Source organism: Anolis carolinensis, chromosome 4 (genome assembly GCF_035594765.1).
Source record: "Anolis carolinensis isolate JA03-04 chromosome 4, rAnoCar3.1.pri, whole genome shotgun sequence".
Lineage (NCBI taxonomy): Eukaryota > Metazoa > Chordata > Lepidosauria > Squamata > Dactyloidae > Anolis > Anolis carolinensis.
Window position 1 is genome coordinate 121000218 of NC_085844.1, and position 23315 is coordinate 121023532.

The window sequence follows — 23315 nt, forward strand, 5'->3', positions numbered from 1 at the left end:
GTACATATTTTAGGGTAAGACTATCCGTGACTGGATCGCAGCATCCAATCTCTTTATCAGATGAACAGAAGCATTCCAAGTATGTTCTAAACTGTCAGGGGATATTAATCTAAAAACCCTATGCATTGGGAAAGAATTTGGAAGAATCTGAGTTGAGATCCTTTTTCTTAAAAAAAAAAACTTTTATGAAGATGTGCAAAGTTTGCACTATGTGTATAAGGTCATAACCATTTATTTCACATTTCCTACTCTGGAATAACTGTTACCTCCTGCCTCTGTACTGATCATCAGTCATGTGGATTTAAGTCTCCTGGTCATTTCACTGTGTAATGAAAATGGCATGTTTAGTCCCTACATATGGTGAAACTGTTAAATATGTAGTTGCTGTTGTCTGCTGAACTGATAATGGATTTTCACCTTTAAAGTAAAACTGCTGTATGAAATTTCCACAAGGAAAATCACTTGTTTGGAGATTGCTCTGTAAAAATTGTATTTTGTGTATTGCTATATAACTTGTCATTATCCTTCACAAGATAATTCAATTGCAGGCAAAACTCCAAATAATTGACAAATATAGCTCTTTCTGACATATTTTTAATGCTGCACTTGTATTTAAGCTATCTCACAATTGTTACTGGCACAAAATAGCATGTCAGGAAAAAGAAAAAAAGAGCTGATGGCAACCACTGACTGAAAGATAGGAAAAAGCCATGGACTCCACCCTTTCTAGAGCAGATTATTGTATTTTTTATTCATATAGGACATTACTACATGAATTCACTGCCCCATATTATTCTCATGACCTGAATAATGGCTACTTACTGGTATTATCACTGTCCTTATCACCACTGCTGCCATTGCATGACTGCACTTCCGGGTAGGCAGTGTAACTCCACCCTCTCGCTGTGCTTCTTTCCGTTTTTTGCTTTTAAAAAACACTGTCCAGTTGTTGTATTTAAAAAATAAATAAAATATACTTTTTCAGTCAGAAAAGAATAGCATACAGTTGGCTGCAGATACAGGGAAAAGTTTGGTTCCAGGAGAAGGAGAGATAAGGGAGTATGTGAAATTGTAGTTTATTCAGTTTTATATCTATTTATGTCTGCCATGTCCTACGGGATAGGGCCCCAAATATTTCTTTATCCAGTCTGTTTAATTTTAAATTGTTGTGGAGTCAGTTAGATACAGTATATGCTATTCATCATGGGGGTAAAAAAACAACAAAAACAGTTCCTTTCAGACAGAGTCTGAATGGTCAGTGACCAGGGATTATCTAAAGTGTAGTGCAACAATAACTCAATCCCCACTATGATTCATTACAAAAGTTAGTTTGCAATGAGTAACACTCCTCCCACAAATCCTCATTCATATGCAGCTAGGCCACATCACAGTGGCATCATCAATTCCACACTGTCAATGGAATTACCTTAAACAGAAATCGGCTCAGTTCCAGCAAAAAGAAGGAATAGTTCTGTTCTTGAAAACAGTTACTAGTGTGTTTGACATTTCCTTCAGACCTATCATACTTTTATCATAATGTGATAACACTCTAAACACCTGCTGACTGTTTTTAATGAAAGTGATTGTACTCTAATATAGGACTATCACTGAAGTGGTGAATCTGTATCAGGGCAGGAACTATTCTGACTGTAAGATTGGACAGATGGCAATTCATGTGGTTCATGTTTATCTCTCCAGGTAAAATACCATTACATGTGGAGAACATCCTATGACTCTTCTCCTTGAAATGTAATCTATTCACCTTAAGGCATACAGTGTAAGGCATGCAGTACAGTTAGCTATGGGTATCATGAGAGGATAACAAATCCTTAATTGTTTATGTTTTGTTGTGATATTGCTAGTCTTGTGTACATTGATGGCAGGATGAGGAAAGCACTAATTGTAGCTCTGGAGCAGCTTCCAGTCAGCACTTAAACACGCGCCGAAGCGGGTTTAAGAAACCCGCTTAGGCACTCATTTAAGTCCTCACACCTCCCCCAAAAACCCATGCTTTCCTGGAGGGGTGGTCTAGATGTCCTCCTGGTACCTGTCGGGAGCGCACCCAGACACTTCCCCCCTAAGAAGCACGTAAAAATATAATAACTTACCCTATCACCATTAAAGTACTTCTGAAGTCCTTCTGCCGCGTAGAAATGATGCACCAGGAAACCGGGGGGGGGGGGGGGGGAGTGGTGTTGTGATTTTCTTCCTCACACACACCCTCTCATCTCCTGGAACATCATTTCTATGCACCAGGAAGACTCCAGAAGTACTTTAATGGCAGTCAGGTAAATTCTTTTAATTTTATGGGCTTCTTTGGAGGTTGGGGGGGGGGGGGGGGAGGCTGGTGCCCTCTAGGTTTTCTGGGTTCATTGAGCTCGAAAAACCCAAGAGAGTTGTGTAGATTGAGCCCAGGGATCGCGTGAAGCAGTCCCGGGGCCCAATCCACACTGGGCCCATACATGGAAAGACCCGGATCTGATCAAAGATCCGGGTTTTACCAGGTATTATTTTGGGACAACCCTACTTTTGTCTCAAATTAATTTGATTTTACCAGAGGCATCGTTTGGAAATCTCCGCTAAAAGCGCACAAGTTCACACATTTTGGGCCCTGCCTGGATGGGCCCTGGTTTAGTCGGTGAAATGCCTTGAGATGGACTTGAAGATTATTCTACAAGGTATGTTTATAATTTGAAAGCCATCCTTTTTGTTTCCCCAGAAATCAAGAGGGAACTCTTGATTGCAGTACCACTAGAAAATACAGCAATGCAATGGGATTTATTTTACTAATTCTACAGCATTTTTGTTTTATATAGTGATATGCTTGTCTAAATTGGATGAAAGTGGATAATGATTCACTGTATCCACACAGCAGGGAACAAACCAAAATGGAGAAGAAAGATGAAAGGCAGATGCTCAACTGGTTTAACAGGCCACAACTGTATGGATAGCAGTTTAGTATGATGTGATCCAGAAAAAAGTCAGGGCCCTTTTGACTCCTCAGAGTTCAACTGCAGACAGTGGCACCCTCATCTTGCAAGCTTAACAAATAGACCAAGAAGTGTCTCATTGAAGAAGGGAGCCCCTGTGCTAATGTTTTCACAAGATAATGTTTTTTTTAAAAAGAGTACCAGATTAGTGTCTGTTTAATAAAAAAAGATTCTTGCTGTGACTCATAGATTAATACTTTGAACCCCATACATAGTTAAGCAATGCATAATAATTTGTCAGATTCATTAACTGAAGCAGTAGCTGATTGCTGGCATCTTCCACATTATTATAACTTTAGCCAAGCATATGGGATTGGTTGTCTCATTTTCTTCCTGTTAGCTTTTTTTAAATCAAGAGGTGCACACAGATGCGTTGGATTATACATTAATATTGGTTTCCAAAAGTTGGTGCTTAGAACCGTCTGAACCAAATTGCATTGTGTAAGTGCAAGAAAATGTTGGGCGGAGTGGGAGAAGATTGGAAGTACTATGAAAATTACTGTCTTCTGCTTTTCATTTTTGTGTACATGGTCTCAATGAAAAAAGTCATTTCTTGCAGTGCAATATGAGAAGAATACAAGACTATTCATGCGAAAAATTATTTGAGAACCCAAATCTTGAAATAAGAAATCTTGATAAAATGAAACATTTAGATTGCACTAAACATATTGTATGCAAATTTACTTTAATAGGGCTGTAGTATTAATTTCTGATTGTTGAAATACATTTTCCATTAGGAAGTAGCTTGCAACAGAAAAATGAAATATGCAATTGTATGTTCAGGGAAATGTAAGCAAACCCAGAAAGGAGATATCTGAATTCATCTGATTGGTTAAAGTGATAGCAGTCATGTGGTAGCCAAGCTGAGGAAGATAATTGTCTGGTATGATAAGAATGAAACATGAAAACTATGCTGACAAGTGATTGCAATGCAGTGCCGCAATAACAGGTATTTGCTCTTACAAAATCGCTGATAGTTGTCTCACAGTCTTGTTTTAGGAATAGCATGTGTAGATTTGCTGTAGATTTAAACAGTGTGAGTGGGTTGCACCAGAAGTACTTAAACAAAATAACTGCCATACAAAATCCAGATTATCTGATTTGAACTGGATTATATGGTAGTGTAGACTCATATAATCAAGTTCAAAGCATATTATGAGAATTATTTGATTTGATAATCTGAATTATATGGCAGTGTGGAAGGGGCCTAAGAGAAAGATATTCATGTGTATTATATGTTTAAGTTCTCTGCCTTGGTATGCCTCTCGATTTTGGAGTATTATAAATTCATCTATATATTACTAAAGGTTTATTGATGTCTACATAAAATAAAATTCTTTTGGTGAAGGAGGTGGTAAAGTTTTCATTGGGTTCTAGAGAGGAATCATGCCTCATTTGCTTGCAATGCTGAATCATGGATTAGGTCTAAATGACTTGGTTTAAATGAGTTAAACATTAGGTCTTATTCTCATCTGCCACCCATTCACTCTACATAATTAGAGTGCTATTATTCCACTTTAGCTGCCATGGTTCCATCTCATGGAGTTCTGTGGTTTATAGTCTGGTGAGGTATTAGATTTCTCTGTTTGAGAATTCTAAATACTTTAAATCCATAAATAGGACAGACCTATGACAGTTACATTGGAATAAATAGTGCTTTAATCTGAATAAGACCTGGGTCTGTATAGATTTCTTACTTTAGGAGGAATACTTTGAAAAGGTTTAGGTTAATCTTTCCTGAATTCTGGCTTAGAATTAAACTATACAGTGTTCCCTCACTATTCCGCGGTTCACTTTTCGGGGATTCGCTGTTTTTCAATAAACTCTAAAAGACTATTATAAATAATAAAAAATAACAATTTACAGCCTAAGAAAGGGAGAAAGGAAAAGCCAAAGGGAGAGAAAAGGAGCCAAAGCAGCAACGGGAGGAGAAAGAGGCGATTTATCAACACGCGATTGGTTGATAAAGACTTAAAATAGTGTATAACTACTAAAATAATGTATAAATATTAAAATAAATATAGTGTCCTTACTTTTCAGATTTTCACTTATTGCGGGTGGTCCTGGCACCTAACCCCGTGATAAGTGAGGGAACACTGTACATGTTAGTTTAAAATAAGGTAAAAAGGTAAGGTTTTTCCCTGACATCAAGTGTAGACCTGTCCAACTCTGAAGGTTGATGCTCATCTCCATTTCTAAGCCGAAGAGCCAGCATTGTCCAGACACCTCCAATGTCATGTGGCCCACATGACTGCATGGAATGTCGTTACCTTCCCACCGAAGCGGTATCTATTGATCTATTCACATTTGCATGTTTTTGAACTGCTAGGTTGACAGAAGCTGGGGCAAACAATGAGAGCTCACCCCGCTCCCCGGATTTGAACTCCTGATCTTTTGGTCAGCAAGTTCAGCAGCTCAGCAGTTTAATCCACTGTGCCACCAGGGGCTCCTAGTTTAAAATAAACGAGTTATATTAATTAACTAGCTTTTCAACTTCTGATTTGTAGTTGGCTTTTTAAGAGAATGGGCCATGTTTATTGTAATTATTATAGAAACCCAGTTTGGATTGAAGAGTGAATCAGCATTCATTCAAAATGAAACTGAACTCCGCTAAAGCCCTCTTCCTGGCCATTTCAGGGAAGATGAAGAGAAGAAGAACTCACAAACCCTGTTCTTTCATTAGACTTATTCCAGCTTGCTATAAACCATCATTTAGCATTTCATGAAAGACAGTTCAATGTCTTACTTGTTGTTTTTGGGTGACATGCCAGTTTTCTAGTTAATGTTATATGAAATGTCAGGGCATATGGAAGTTATATTTTATTCTGATATGCGTAAAGTGTTACGGAGTGATGATGATAAATGGAAGCTCTTATGTGTGCCCGCGATCCAGAGTCATCCGCAAAACAATAACATGCCACTCAGGTTTGCGGAATAAAAATACAGGAACTTTACTGATTCCAAGAGATCAAAAACAGTAGTATTTACCATGGTTCCTCTGATCATTTACCCATCAGAGAAAAAAGATATAAGAACACAAACTTGAGAGAGGAATGTAAAGGGTATGTTCATGTGAATGTACAATTGTGAGTACTTATATCAGATTTATAACTGTATTTGTGGGGATATGTTACATGCTCCTGTTAATTCATTATAATTTTCTCAGATAAATTCACCTGAGGAAAACTAAGAGTCGAAACCGGTTGTGTATTCTACATGCTCTTCGGCTCAACTGATTGATTTCACAAGCGGCAAATTTATGTATAGAGCAAGCATTGTTTGGTTATATATTCATTTTGATGTACAGAGCATCAACATTACAATTGTAAATTTTGTACTTATTGTATTTCATTAAATATAACTTTATATTTTATACCTGTTTATTGACCATTTATCAGTGCATATCGTTGTACTTGAGGGTATGTATTAGTTTGGCATTTATAGAAGTTCACAGTCATAAATAGTTTTTCTCAATCCACAAATCTGCTTCAGAGAAGAATACAGTCCTGGTTCTTGTCCCTCTTTTCTCAGCAGGAAACAGTCCTCTCTATGAGTACACTGCTCTCTTCACCCAGCAGTACTCAGCATTGAAAAACTTGTCCAAATTGGTTCTGCAGCAGCAGAACTGAAACAGTACCAAATCAATCCCTAGATCTTTGCAGGCTCAGCCAATCGGTTTCATGCACTTCATTTTCCAGTTAACACACACAGCACAGTGCCTTTGCAAACCATGACATAAGTAGCTCCATCTCAGATACACAAACAGGCATAGGTCTAGTCTGCATCTTCTCATAGTTTGAAAGTAATGCATCCAGGCAGTATGGGTAAGGCTCCCACAGCTGTCTGCAGAGTCCCAGACTGCAATTTTCCTGGCATGATGGTAGCTGAATTGCCTCTCTTGGAAACTTCCAGGAGTTGAGAAGTTGCTTTTCAAAAGCTCACAACCTCATAATTCCATAATGTTTAAAATTAAAAAATAATCTTGTTCTTCAAACACAAAGGTAGATTTCCATCCTATCTTATTTGGATTTAGGGAAGACTTTGGGTAGTTATGTGGCCTTTGGAAAATTAAAGAAACCACTAATTGTGTTTAGGTTTTTAAAAACGGTTTCTCCCCAGTCCTGTACATACTTTTTTGCTTTTTAATTTTAAATAATTGAAAATTGCAATATTCTCTAGAAATACAGGATGGGAATTGTGGATAACTGTAGTTAAACTGAAGCTCCTCTTCTCTTTTCAGTTGAATATGACAAGGAGTTCACACCTTTTCATCGACACCACAAGGAATTCAAGTTTAATTTGTCTCAGATTCCAGAGGGGGAGACTGTTACTGCTGCTGAGTTCCGAATCTACAAGGACTGTGTCTTTGGAGGATTTAAAAACCAAACTTTTCTAATTACCATCTATCAAGTATTGCAAGAACATCAGAACAGGTTTGTGTCCCTCACTGATAAAATAACAAAAAACAAACGTGAAGCAGTTAAGGTGATAACCTTGTATAATTCGGGTAACATGGCATTAGAAATCTTTTTCTGTGTATTTTCAGTACAACATGTCTACATGCCTTATTGAATTAAATAGGCCTTACTACTTAGAATACACATATTGGGTTCCACTATCAAACTTTTTAACATGCTTTCTTGGATGTTCACAGCTGTCAGTCAAGGTAATGAAGACACCAACAACCATCTAAAATTCCAATCCCATACCATCTAAAATCCAAAATCCAATAGTTTCCAGAAGTCATTCCAAAATAGAAGTTACTTCATAAAAGATGTCTTCCACCTAGGATTTTGATAAATCATCAGAGGCTACTTCATAGCAGATGCTCCTTTTTCTTTCTTTGAATTATTAGTTGGGTTTGACTCAAAGTAACTCATTTGTGTCCAATGTGTTGCTTGAGAGAGTTTTAGTATGATACCTTTTAAAAAAGAGTGCTTTATGTATACTTGATTAGAAGTCAAATATTCCACAGGTTAATCTTCTCAGTTTTTACAATGCCACTATTAAACTCTACCATATGTCAAAAGACAGCATTCAGTTTTCTTTCTCTACTTTGTCATTTTGTTTCATGGGAATGTTTTATTATCATATTGTATGACTTGTATGTCAGTTTGGATTTGGGTATCTGCTATCAAGAAGTTACTTCTGAATGCTATTTAAAAATCAAGGGACTATTACTGAGATGAACCTGATAAATATAGTTATCAGATGGTCATCTGTTGGGAGTGTGTTTAGTGAATGCTTCTGTATGGCATGGGGTTGAAACTGTTTTGATTACTTCCAGCTCTATGATGCTATGATTCGAGGCAACGGTATCTAGTGCCTGAGACTAACATGTAATATATGCATCCTTTTCTTTACTCTTAATAGTAAAGTTTTAACCTCACTTGCATATGGTAAACAAACACGAGCAAAAATTAAAAGTATATGAACAATATTATAAGAGCCTTGTTTAGTTGAGACTCAAACTTTTGAATATTTCAAGCAAATGTTCTTTAATTTTTATATAAATAATATAGAAAAGAAAGGAAAAGAAAATAATTAGATTTATTGTAAGAAGGTAGCATGCTATATTAATTGCATTGTTTTTGGATAGATAAATATGGCAAAAAGCATGAGTGCTTGCAGATGAGAAGACAAATTAATGGCAAAGATTTCTATATAATGGGGAAATGAATGGCATGGATATATTCTGAAGTGGCTGAAGCAGGGAACTTGAAAATGAATATGTTCTGTGGGTTTGTGGAAACCCATTGGATGATTTTGGGCCACTCACATACTCTTAGAGTCCTTCTACACATGGCCTAAAACATGGAAGAAACCGGAATAAAGGGGGTGGTGGCTGTTAAATGACATTTCACAAAAATGCGTGCTGATTCAGATTCACAGCTAAACAACACATGTTAAAAAGATGCGCTTAAAACCTGATGTTGGCCAAAAAATGTGCATAATCACATGATTGTATATCCCTGTAGTCAAGAAAAACACCTCACTTCATTCCTATATGCTGGTGTGGACTGCTTCGGCGCATGTACCCATTTTAAAATCCTGAAACATCTGATCTGGGCTATAAACAAATGGAGCCATGAACAAACAGGTGGCTAAATGGAAGCACAATTGGAAAGCATTTCCTATGAGAACTCTTTGGAACCATTCCTCTGTTTTGATGTTTATGAAATTAAACAGAGCTTGAATTTACAGGAGGATGAGAAGAGATGATAAGAAATCTGTTAGTGTATGCATTTAGATATCCGCATGAGCACATTATGAGTTTCAGCGCATATCGGAGCATCATTTTTTTTAAAAAAAAAAAAATCAAACTTCCGCTGGATGTCCCCTGTTTATCTTGCAGATTTCTAAAATCTGCTATAAAGAAAAGTGTCAGGACAGTGGGGGACCATTTACCGGGACTGACAGGTCTGTGTTCGGACTTGCTGTCAGGTCCCATGTTTGTTTGTTTTTTGCCCCACTTATTTGTCTCACATTTTGACGCTATCTGGAAACACCCTTTGATAGGTTTTTCTTAGGGTTGCCATAAATAAAAAATGATTTGAAGGCATCCAGCACCACAGTGGGAGTATGTGGCATTGAGTGCTGTGATTGCTATGAATGTGCTTTTGTAAGTAGGCAGAGGAGTACAGAGTTGGTTCATGTCTAGTGTGTTGTGATAATGTCTAATTCTGTGTATTCAAAGGGGTTTTTTTGTGGAGGGAACTCACATGTGAGAAAGAAAGAGAGAGAGAGAGAGAGGGGGGGGAGGGAGGGAGGGAGGGAGGTAACAGTCTACAAAGTGTTTCTGGTATATTCTTTGTATCTGGACTATATTTTAATTTGTGTTCTTCAAACTGGCTCTGATTAGTGACTAATTTGATGCCTGCTTCTATGGACTCCTTTCTAATTTTTGGCAAACTAAAAAGGAATAAAAGCCCAGATTCTGTCATCTGATACTTGCACAAGATGTGTCAAATGCAGCCCCCTGTGTGTAGATATTCCAAGCATCATTACAACACTTTTTGTTTGTTTTTCTTAATTTTCTGGAATTATACAGATGTTAGCATAGCAAGAAAAACACTCAAGATTATTGTGTTATTGCAAATTGCAGTAGTGAGGCATAAATAAAATAATTTTGTGATCAAATTAATGACCTCAGGTTGTGAAATCTCACATGTGTGCTTAGGCTCCTTCTACACTGCCATATAAAATCCAGATTATCTGCTTTGAATTTGATTATCTGGCAGTATAGATTCATATAATACAGTTCAAAGCAAATAATGTGGATTATCTGCTTTGATAATCTGGATTATATGGCAGTGTAGAAGGGACCTTAGTTAGCTCAAGCTCAACAATTTATATCCTTCTCAACCCTATGGGGAAAAAATTCAAGTTATTCTGATGCCAATTGAAGATCTGCTATTCATTTTAATGGTGCCAGAATCCTACCTGGTTTTCAGGAATACTCTAACCATTGTATCCAAAAAGTCATAACATAAACACTAACATGAGCCCACAAGCATGATACTTCTTTTTATCTTTCTTTGTCTGTAGATAACCTGAACAATTAAGAGCTGAATTTGCTTTGAAAAAACATAATTTATTGTTCCTCATTCAATTTAAAATGAAAACCTGCAAAAGTAGTGGCTGACACATTTTTCTTGATTTTTTGCTTCTTTTGTGCAGATGATTCATTTGGAACATACTGTTTTCTTTTCCTATTGGGATCAGACTTTTAAGGCTCCATAGCAGAGAAGTACAAACTTTTCTTTTAAAAAAAGGCAAGCTAGCAAAATAGTCAAGACACCAAAATCAATCAACTGTTCCATACAAGCTAAAAGCGAACAGCTGTCTTTTGGTTAAAATACCATCTTGTCATCATTTACTTTGAGATGAGTAATTTGAATAAAGCTATCATGTTCCTAAACCTTAGATAAAATAATTATGAGTCTACAGGAACTAAGATTGTTCTGCTGTAAGTTATTTATATATGTGGGTTTAGTGAATATCATATTTGTTGAATATAGGCTCCTATACAAGCAGTGCCCTGTTGTAGAAAAGTAGATAATTGGAGACTATGTTTAGCATGTCCCATTTGCTGATGTGTGAGTTTGCACACCAGGAGCTTCCAAGTTCGGAGGCATTCAGAAATATGACTTTGAGTATGCAGCCTGAAGCTGAATCATCCAGAAATCTATCAGATCGCTCTGTGTCATACTTTATGGCAGCTCTAAAGCCTCCTTCACTTTAAGGATTTTGTTCATCAACAATGGGGTAGCCACATCAGTGGAAGACTTTACACATTGCAGCCACAAGAGACCCATAAATGAAGCTACATCATGCCCTTTTCTAAGAATTGTGTTGAGATTATTAATTAATCCTTTAAAGAGTGAAATGAGAGAAGTGTGTAGATACTTGTTCTGTGTGTGTGTGTGAGAGAGAGAGTGCTTTTAAAATCTTCCTTTGGGGTTTACTTGTTACCACTGGCCCTCCCATCTGAATCAGAGCTGATTTCCTTCCAAAATCTACCATTGAAGTGCAGTTATGAACCTTCCTTCTGGTAGTCACCAAGAAAACTGAGTAGACAGCCACATTTTGTGCTGAACAGTCCCTACCTTTTCTGCACAATCTGTCTATTTTATTTCACTAAAGAAAAAAATAATGTGTGTGTGTGAGAGAGAGAGAGAATCTGGAGTATATTACTTCTGTAGATGGAAAGTCTTTATTGTTTTGGTCTAGCGGGGCTGAAAACAATAAGCCTTGGACTTTATCATCCAAAGGTTGACATTGTTATAATAGCCTCGTAAGGACATGCATGTGGCAAAATTGGGGAGGAAAATGTGGTACTGCAGTTATGTAAGTTGATTGCATATTAGACATGTGTATGAAATTTGTTCCTACTGTTTTTTCGTGTCTTCCATTTCTTCAGAAGCATGAAATGGGAAGCCCCCTCTCCACACAAAAATCTGCTCAACATGAAAGCCTGCTTTCATGGGCATCCGAACTTGCCTCCTTGCCTTGGAAAGAGAGTGTGTATGCTCTGGGGCATGCAGACAGGCAGTCTCGAAGCTCAAATGCAGGTGCACTCTGGTCTGCCTGCACACCCCACTACAAACTACTCTCGGAGAGTGTGGTGGTGGGGAGTGTGTGGCAGCTGAGCACTTCTTGCTGTAGAGTAGAAAAACACGTGCCAGGTAAGAAGAATGCACACTGGGAAGGGGAGCCAGTGGGTGGGACCCCCCCTTAATGGTCCAATTTTTTTGGGCCCCAAAACAAAAGAACCAAAAGAAATCTTTACCATTTCAGGAGGTTTACAAAAAATGGATTGGGGCCCAAATGAAAGGTGGGACATGAAACAGAATAAGGTTTCCCCCAAATACACATGTCTAATGCATATCAAAATTGAGTTTTTGAATGTAGCATCATTCATAGCCATACCAGAAGTACAGTGTTCCCCCGCTACTTTGTGGTTCGCTTTTCGCAGACTCACTGTTTCGCAGGTTTTCTCAGATGCTTCTGGGACAAGTCCATACAGCCCTCCCTCCCTTGCATGCACAAAAGGGCCCTGGCTGAGGCATGCGGCCTGGCCTGGCCTGAGCTGCCCGCAGGCAGCGCTAGTAGGCCCGGCCTGCACCTCATCGCCTCAAAACCCTCCACAAAGGAGGGCCTGGCTCAGAGGACCCGCACCAGCCAAGCGGCAGGCCTCTTTCCTCCCCCGCCCTGGCTGGATCCCTAAAGGCCCCATTCTGGATGGCGTCACCACACATGGCGCTGTCCTTGCCACCGCTGCTAACGCTCTGCACGCATCCTGCTGCTGTTGTGAACTCTGCATGCACACACACTTCTCACTGCCGCTAATGCTCTGCGCATGTGCGCCCCACTGCCATCAACGCTCCGCGTGCGCGGGCCCCACTTCCAAGTCCATGTACAAAGCACTCTGCAGCCTGAATACCACGTCTTCAGGAATACAGTACTGTACATTAAAAGAGGGAGGGAGGGTTAACATATAGAGTCCCTAATTCACAGATTTTCACTTATCGTGGGTGATCCTAGAACGAAACACCCGCGATAAGCGAGGGAACAGTGTATATCTTAATATAGCAAATGCCATAAATAAAGGAATGTGCTGCTTAAGGCAGTACAAAATCATACTTGTGGAACTGATAAATGTTGTGTTTTCCAATCTAATGTGATTGGGGCCTGCTTTTTCTGTTTTTATAACAAAAGTTACAAAAACCACTTAATGAATAGTTGAAATTTGCTTTTTTATTTTCTGTTTCTCTTCTGGGGAAGCTGTGATACTGACTGTAAATCATATTGTCATTGTACACCACATTTTATCACTACAAAAATCACTGAAGTTGTTAGTAAAACATAATGGAAAGATTAATAATATTCATGTAAGGTAGGTCAAGTTTCTGACCAACCTTCATATCCCTTTGGACAAAATAATACAGTTTTTCTCTGTTTGTAAAGTCAGTAACCTAGCAAAAGAAAATGATGGTGACATTTACACTTCTTTCAAGTGGAACATCTGAGTTGAACCATAACGTTCTGCACTACTATTTATTCACTGATTTAATATACATGGTGTAATTATGTAGTAGCAGAGAACCGACACTTGTTACCTAAGGATGATGAACACTAATCGATTGAGTGATTAAATATGTGTTTCAGCTTGGTTGCTGTTCTTGTGAATACACCAGTGTAAGTGCAGGTCACCTGTTGAGCATATTCAGTAAATTAACATTTATTTTTTATGATTTGATGAGCTGTGACTCAGACACATTTTGTATCATGCACAAGATTGCTTCTCGTTCCAACTTGTGGTGGCAAAATTAAATCAACACCAAGTTGTTTTGATGTATTCATACTTAAGTATAGACATACCAGGAAACATATCTGTATCCCTATGAATTGAATTTTTGTAAGGTTACAGTTCCATATTTGCAAATGCAAAATATGGATGGAAATATGTGCAGGAAAGAGAGAGCAACAGGGAATAGCTGAGTGGTGAGAGAAAAAGAAATGCTATTATATATCTGACTCAGAGCTTGGAAGTAACATGTTAACAAGTAACAATATTTCCTGTAAGTAATTTTTCGTGGTAGAAATTGCACAATTGCAACCAGTTTTGTTTCATTTTAACACTAATGTTAGCCAGTTATGGTTTTGGGGGTAATAATTAATATTGATTAGTTGTTTGAAAAATTATTTTTCAATTTTAGTTCACATGCAGACCTCAATACTGTTAATTTGACCAATTGATCCCTTCAGACTCCTCAGACTACTATTTGCCTGCTCTCATAGGTGATTTCCCCCCTAAAACCCTCAAAGCATCCATCTAGTTTTGTAGTAAGTTTAGTGTTGCCAGTTCAGAATTGTCCCACACGTGGAAGTTTCCAAAACTTGGGAGCCAGGAACAGCCTCTGGTGACATATGGCTACTTTTATTTTTAATATTGTCTGTGTCTCTGTTTACCTGCTTGTGTGCAGGGGGGCTGATTTAAATGTTCAATAAATGTTTCTGGAGGCCTCTTGGAGAGGTCATTTACTCCCTTTTTTGCCCCAATAGGGCATGGTGCTGGGGAAATTCTTGGTTTCAAAAATTAGCGGGATCCTACTTTGCTCATTCTCGTGTTTTAAAAACAACAACAAAAATGCACAGAATATTCTCTTGCAAATAACTTTTAAAAACATATAGAAACTTCTGTCAACAAAAATGTCAAGTCATCCTTTCGTTCTTCTAATGATCACTTACTATCACTGGGACACATAATTGTTTTTCCTTATCCTTCTTTTTGAGAAGAGCTGCAGCTCACTGGTGACCTGCCATATTTTGCACATACAAAGTCCCTAATTCAGTCCCTGGCATCTTCAGGTAGGGTTGGAAACCCTGGAGAAAACAGGGTTTCCAGAGTTACTGGAAGCAGGTGGAGGGAATCCTTGCCTCTCTCTAACTCAGTGGTTTTCAACCTTGGGGTCCCCAGATGTTTTTGGCCTACAATTCCCAGAAATCCCAGCCAGTTTACCAGATGTTAGAATTTCTATGAGTTGAAGGCCAAAAACATCTGGGGACCCCAGGTTGAAAACCACTGCTCTAACTCCTCTCACTATAATTCTTAAGACTGGCAGGGATATTGATGACATTGGGCTAGCTGTACCAGTGCCTAACTTGTTGAACTTTTTATAAGGCACCTTTGTTCGTTCCTGCCAATCCGACCCAGCAATACCGTCATCTTGACTGGGCTATTTAAATGAGAACATAGACTCTAATTAGGAGTGAAAGAGTAAATGCGACACTCTTGTATATTCGCTATTTTAGGGTGGGTCTTACTTCTGCTCTTGGTCAATTGATGCCTATGTTATGAAGTCTGCACTGAGTGGTAGTCAGCTGTTATTTATTCAATTAATGTCCCATTTTTCTTCCACATGGGACCCAAAACATGTGTTATTGGACATATCTGTAAGCCATCTTGCAAATTGCAAATCAAAATATGAATTTAAATAAATAAAGATTTTTCAGAGAAGAAGGTTTTGACATGCATTTGTTTTAAATAACATATTGGAATGGGGGAAAATGTCAGCGAAGTAGGTTGGAGAAGAGCAACAAAATCTAGCAGGTTAAAGGTTTTGCACACATCAAGCAGAATATTAATATATATGGCTTGCAATTATATATGAAATAGTAGTGTAGGTGTGCATAAACACTCTTGCAACTTTTGGTTCCAGAGATTACCACTATGTAGAGTCTAGACAGTTATGTCAACATGTCATTGAAGAATAGTAAACAAAACAAAGAAAAAATCAGCAGGAGGAAAGTTTTTAGGGAGTTAGGATAATTAATGGCTCAGTAAATGACGGTTGATACGTAACAGTCCAGTTAGGCACTTTGAAGACAGGCCAAAAACATTGGTCCCTGAGAACCATAATTAAAGTATGTGGATCAATGTTTAAAAATTGATGGTATGAAAGAAAGTGTTCTGTTTATGATCACTGCATTAAAAGTAATATATTTTTCCAGTTGGAATGCAACAACAACACATGAGAGTACGAAAGAACACACACACTTAAAAAATAGATGTGATGTTTTGCTGTGGCAGTGTTCCACTCTATGATGTATGCTTAGGAAGGGGGGGGGGGGTATTTTAGTTTGACACTTCTGCCAAATATAGTAGCAAAACCAGAAGCTGACTAATTACATAAATCTTTATAGCACAATCAATACTGAGATAAGTAGTTGGAATTAATTATAAAGATTAGGCTGTTTCTCTTGAAATGTGGACAGAGTTTTTAGTGAAAAAAAGTTTGATTACACAGGAAATGTTGTAATCAGTTGTGAAGTACTTCTCTTGAAAATGTTCTAAATATATGGCTAGGATGTATTGGTTAGGAATAGTAGATAGAGTTGGTATTTATAAAGTAGTAAATGAACAGTCTTCTTTGAAAAGCTAAAGCTAATATTCCTTTCTTGAGATGCTTGCGGGCAAGAAATGTGGGGCAGAAATTCTAGAAATAAATTATTTCTCTGTAGACCATCTGTATTACTTAGGTAAATTGGGCACTTCTTTCTAGATCATTTGTTTACTGACTTTATTTCCTCTCACAGAGGTTAATTGAAGAGTAAAAATTGTATGTGTACAGATGTACACACAAAACAGTCTTGTACTGGGGTAAAAACTGTATCTGTGTAGTGCGGTGTAGCCTACTTGGTTGCAGGCTTCTCTCCAAGAATTTTTAATTAAAGCCACTGTGGAGTAGTGGTTAAAATGCTACACTAGGAATGAGGAGACTCATTTCAATTATCTACTCAATCTTTAGGTTCAAGAGATGACTATTCCACACCTTAATTTTATTTATAAACTTGGTGTGAGGAAATTTGTTGGGGGTGGGGAACATTTTTGTAGGAGGGTGGATATTTTTATAGGAGTGGCAGTTTTATTCACTATTATATTGCTGTTAATTTGTTGGTTTGATCTGTGTAATGTTTAAATGTTAATGATGTTTTATTGTGAATGTATTTTTAATTTTGTTTATTGTGGAATTTTGGGCCACCCCCATGTTAGCCACCCCGAGTCCCCACAGGGAGATGGAAGCAGGGTATACAAACAAAGTTATTATTATATATTATTATTATACTATAAGACTCCTGTAACTGTGGAACCCATATGCAAGGTTTTACTTACCTACTCCCAAAGAGAAGATTGTTTTACTAGATCCTCCAGGTGATTCTATGGTGTACTTCTCTTAGAAGTTACCATAGAGTTGCATTGGAGGACACTTCTAAGAAACACCAGGTCTCAAAAGCATCTCTATGGTAACTTCCATACTGCATAGTATGCTGGCATCATAAGTAAGATAATTTAATGACATTCACTATCATAGTGTGGTTTCATGTAACTGCATTCTGACTGGGCATTTATTTTCTGTGCATACAGAAGTTGTACTATACATGTAATAGATTTACAGCAATGATTTACTTCTTTTCTAGTGTACAAGTAGATTTCTGAGTGACTTACAATCACAGGCACAACACAAAAAAATAAATTGAGCTGCCAAAAACTGAACCAAAGATTTCCAGAATATATAGTCTGTTCTCTACCCTTGTCATCTTCCCATATTTTTTATTGTTTCTTAATATATTTCCCTTCCCAATACTGAAACAATACAGGGGACCATTATAAGATGAGAGATTATTGGAAAAAGGCCCACATACTTTGAAGGGTTCAACAGCTGCCTCAAGGAGGAGATGTCGGGCACAATAAGAAGATGTGGGAATATAGAGTTTGATATGCCATTTTGTCAGCTTTGATCCCCATGCTTACTTCAGTTTCTATGGGGAAAGTTGTTTTGCCATCAGTTCATGTTAAGAACTAACTATCCACTAACCCAGATGTCTTTTGTACATGAAATAGTAGTGGGTAAAATCTTGGACCTTTTCACACATACTGGAAAAATATATGTTAAATAGACCTTTATCTGACTACCACTGTTAGCATACTGCTGGCTGTTTCAGCAGAGAAGAATCAAGCAACATGAAAAGACTGCCCCAAAAGACACATCACTGGCACAGAGAATGAACTGCAGATGACCTGCAGACGGGTCAGACATTCCTCTTATGCATACGGAGAAATAAAGGACAAGTGAAGTCAGTTGTTTCCTGTTTGCAGCAGTACGAGTGCCTATGAGTTACCTACGAAATTGACTTTGCATCATGTGATTGGATCCATAGGCACCATGCGATAAGGTCCAGTGTCCACCACTGCAGCATGCAAACTGTATTTTCAAGTCTCTGGGGCAGTGGTTCTCAACCTGTGGGTGTCCAGGTGTTTTGGCCTACAACTCCCAGGAATACCAGCCATTTTACCAGCTGTTAGGATTTCTGGGAGTTGAAGGCCAAAACATCTGGGGACCCACAGGCTGAGAACCACTGCTCTTGGGACTGAGAGTTCTCTTTGGTACGGGTTTAATACTGTGAGATCGACCCACTTACTGTCTCCCTGCAGTATAACCCCTATTGGTAGAAAGTGGATGAAATTGCAGCTTCTTGTAGACTTGTAGCCACAGAAAACAGAATAGGCAAATCATCCAATTACTGTGTTTGTATTAGACATGATATGCATTTGCTCACTGTGCTTAAGAATTCCACTGGGGATTATTTCCACACGTAGAGCTCTTTCTAGCCAAAGTTTACAAAAGTGATCCTATAAGCCTAGGGATTCAAAACCTGTCATTTTTTATCTCTTTTACTTGCCATTTTCCAGATTTTTAAGTTAACACGATAATCACATAAAGTTTTATGTACATCTCTCTTAAAATTCACATTTTTGTATAATTTTCCCAAGCATATTCATTTTTTGGAAGACATTACCCCTAACCTCATTCTACGTATTCTATTTATTCATCAGTTTATGACTTTGTAGAAGTTGCCACCAAAATTTGCATGCATTTTTCTTGTTTACTTCTAATAGTGACGTTTCGGTACAAAATTATGTCTAATATTTGCATTTTTGCAAGCAGATTTCCTTCATATCAAGCATTTTGGAATATATCTTCTAGTATGCCCATTTTAAAAATATTTTCTTCTTTAGATAAATAATATCTGCTTTTTGTTTGTGGTTTGTTACAGGTCAGAAAATGTGAATTAAGTAGGTCTGTATTAAAATGAGAACCGAATGAATTTGTTCCCCATCTCTATTGAGGGCATGGTAAACAAGCATCTTTTTCTACATTCCAACTTTGAGAAATATTCTTCATCTGTTTAAATGCCACTTCCGTTGTTTACACAATCAGAGTATGGGGATTTTTCTTTAAGAAATTAATGAGGAAGGCTTAGGCAAGGTCATAATGAGTATAAATTAGACATGGAAAGAATTGTGTATTGTCAAATATATCAAAAAACAATATATGTGTTGATTGAATCGATTCTTGTAGCTGGTGGGATTACAACGTGAACAAACAAGCTGAGTCTCTGAGGGATTGTGTTTGCTGTTTTGAGAGTTTTGTACAGATCTTGTATGTCACCTGAATCTGGATGACAGAACTCCAGTCAGTATGCTTGAGAAATCTGAGTTTACTGTGAGTCCCCTGGGGACTTTATTTGCTGTTTGGAACCCAGCTGAGGGAGTGTGTAGCTGCACCTGACTTGAAAAGGCAGCACATTCAGTCATTTGGTAAATAAACACCAGCTGCTCTTGTGGCTTAAGTGGTGGAGTTTTGAGCTGCAAATAGCCAGAACTGAAAGGTTGTTTGAAGTGTACACTGACGTTGCTGTGTGAAGATTTCTGTGAGTCAGTTCCATCAATATTTAAAATGTTAATTTAATCTCCCCAATTTTCAGTATTAAGCAAATGAGCAAAGAAAAGTTATATTTTTTTCTGAATGTGTCATTTGGTGCATTTAGAACAAAAATGCAACCCTTAGTGCTTTCCAGAGTGTATCTACACTGTCAAATTAGTTGACACAATTTTAACTGCCATGGCTGAATGCTATGGAATCATGGGACTTGTAGTTTTACAAGATCTTTAGCCTTTTTGCCAGAGTGCTGTTGCCCCACTGACATATAAATCCCAGGATTCCATAGGACTGAGCAATGTTAATTACTCATGAAGATCAGGCATAGGCAAACTTCAGACATCCAGGTGTTTTGGACTTCAACTCTAACAGCCAGTAGGAAATGCAAATACAACATATAACCATAGATAATAGCTTCCATCCTTGTTAAATATGAAGTTAAATTCATGGTGAAATTATAGTGACAGGCAACAAAAAGTATTTTTGCAATTGCCTCCTGGAAGTACTGAAGCCATGAAAGCAAACAGGAAACTTGGACCAGAATGATAGTGCAGTACTCTCCAGTCTCTTAAGCTGCTGCTCCTTTTGTTTGTCTTCTTCAGAGATTCAGATCTGTTTATGCTGGACACCAGAGCAGTGTGGGCCTCAGAAGAAGGCTGGCTGGAGTTTGACATCACTGCCACCAGTAACATGTGGGTGATAAACCCTCAGCACAACTTGGGACTCCAGATGAGCGTGGTGACCAGGGATGGTAGGTAACAGGCCAACATACTTTAAACATCTGGCCAATGACCTAGTCATTAATTGGAAGCTATGTTTATAGCATTCAGCTGTGATGTGATGCTCTGCTTAATGTAGCCAAAAGCACAGCTGGGATATGCTCTCTGGGCTCTGAATCCAAACACAGATTCAAAGCTGCTCCGTCTGCTGGTTGTTCAGTGTTTGAGGCTGTAATATACTGGGAATGCCTGGCTTAAAAAAAAGGCAAGGGGAGGAAAGGGAAAAGCAGAGTCCTGTGGAATCTTTAATGTTGGTTTCCTTTTTTATTCTTTTCTTTTTATCAAGGAATTTACTGCAAGTGGTTTTTTTCTCTCTGTCACCAAAATACTTGTTAACTACCCACCATACATAGGGGGGTGTGAAAGCATCTTCTGAGATGTTTATGAGCAGTGTAATCCTCACTCAACTCCTAAGACTGCTAGTGCTGAAAAAAATGCCACAAAGAGAATAATTCACCTTTAAAAATGAACTTCTGCTTTGTTGCTGAAAGTTTTTCTCTGTTTTCTGCTCTCTTTTACAAAAAACCTTAGATGTTTTTGGAAAAATAGCAGTTTGCAAAATATCCTTCTGCTTGAATTGGAAGTCAAGACATTTTCTCCTAATAGACACAAAACAGATGGAGCTGCTTTAATTAGAGTTAGATAATTGCTCCATCCAGCTCAGAGGCTGGCCACATTAGCTCTTCAAATACTTTGACACTATAACACTTACTGGCTTTAACATACCTAAAGAGACTTTGAGTGTTACAGTCCACAAACATTTGAAAAGCCAAAATTGCCCACCATGACCTAGACCAGTGGTTCTCAACCTGTGGGTCCCCAGAAGTTTTGGCCTTCAACTCCCAGATATCCTAACAGCTGGTAAACTTGTTGGGATTTCTGGAAGTTGTAGGCCAAAACACCTGGGAACCCACAGGTTGAGAAGCACTGACCTAGCCCAATATAATCTACTCCGATTACCAGTAACTTCCAAAGGCCGATTTTAGTAAGAGACAAGGGAATGTGTGAGCAAGATTTCACTACTTGGCTCCTCACCCCACCCCCACACCCCCATTGCTATATGAGCCCACTTATGTCTTGAAATGTTTTGGAGGACACCCTTCTCGCTGGCCCACCATTCTTACTGGTACATCTGGTGGGAACATGCAAGAGGACCTTCTCAGTGGCTGCTCCAAGACCATGGATTTTCTTTCCTAGAATGACTAGAGGACCTCTTCTCATTGCTATCCTTTCATAGGCAATCCCCTTCTCTCATTTCAGCAGGTCTAGTTGGTGGTGGTGTTGTAACTGCACAAGGGAAAGGGGATTTCATATGTTGTGTTGTCTTGATTGGTTGTTTTGTGTTTTTAATAGGTATACTTTTAATGTTATTGATAGGTTAATTTTGATGTTTGTGCTATGTAAATTCTTTTGGCTTTAGCTGTTAAATTTTTATAAGCTGAATTCAGCCCTGGCCTGGGGAAAATGTGGGATATTAACGCTTGGTAAAGTAGAAAACAGTAGGATTGACTCAAAGGAGCCAAAGCTCTGAATTTGAAAGACAACTTGATAGCAATTAGCATTGTCAGTAAAAATATGGACTGCATATGGGCCTAATACAGTATGTCACATTATACTTTCAATCTTTTCCTGCTGATTTGTCATCAATTTACAAAAGCAGTTCTTACAGCAATTGTGCATGCATGACCTTTTGAACTTCAATAAAGCAAAGCTTTTGAAATTTCCATACTCATTATAATATTTGATTATATTCATGATAGAAGGGGTGGGAATGGGTGAGTGAGAAGAAAAAACTAAGTGGGGCAGCAGACTGTTAACATGTAGAAGAGTGGCTGTATTCCTCAAAAGGCCTATTCAGAAACACTGTGCTCTTTATATGACACACCACTTTTTTGGTTTAATTTATAGGTCTCAGTATAAACCCTAGAGAAGCAGGACTAATAGGTCGAGATGGCCCTTATGACAAACAGCCTTTCATGGTGGCTTTTTTCAAAGTGAGTGAGGTTCATGTTCGAACGGCTAGGTCAGCCTCCAACAGGCGCAGGGAACAGAATCGAAACCGCTCCACTCAGCCTCAAGACGTTTCCAGGGTATCCAGTGTCACAGGTAATCTCTTAAATGCTGGTTGTGCCATGTTAAAATAAAATACTCGTACTGTTTTTGGTTCATCACATCCCTTACACTTTACATGTATAGGTCATTTTTAATTCTTACCTCATTTATCTTGGAATTACATTTTGGGTTTTTTTGTCTTGCCCTTGTCACCAAAGTATAGTAAAATAGCATGTCTCAAGGAACTTCCCGATCAGAGTCCTGCTGGTGCCTTACCTATGTGTAAGTTTATTTATGGAAGCAGCTAGATTTTTGTCTGCTGTGCAATTTCCAGTCAGATCAAGATTGTGGGATTGTGCATGCAGTGCCATTGCACACACTGATGTAATTGTACATTCAATTGTATAATGTTGTCATTTGACACAAGGTTGTATAGTGCAATGAAAGCAGAACTCCAGATTTCAATGATTTCATAGAATCATAGAATCGTAGAGTTGGAAGAGACCTCACAGGCCATCCAGTCCAACCCCCTGCAAGAAGCAGGAAAATCTCATTCAAAGCACCCCCGACAGATGGCCATCCAGCCTCTGCTTAAAAGCTTCCAAAGAAGGAGCCTCCACCACACTCCGGGGGAGAGAGTTCCACTGCCGAACAGCTCTCGCAGTGAGGAAGTTTTTCCTGATGTTCAGGTGGAACCTCCTTTCCTG

At 38.3% G+C, this 23315-nt stretch overlaps 1 protein-coding gene across 1 annotated transcript in view; it reads left to right on the forward strand.

The window, feature by feature from the left end:
- The window catches only part of bmp6 (bone morphogenetic protein 6), a 119129-nt gene that overhangs the window by 85493 nt on the left and 10321 nt on the right, over positions 1-23315 (forward strand). The window contains exons 2-4 of the mRNA XM_062977706.1: positions 7231-7423; positions 20380-20528; positions 22465-22662. Coding sequence (XP_062833776.1) covers positions 7231-7423; positions 20380-20528; positions 22465-22662 — 540 coding nt within the window. The remainder of the gene's footprint in view (positions 1-7230; positions 7424-20379; positions 20529-22464; positions 22663-23315) is intronic.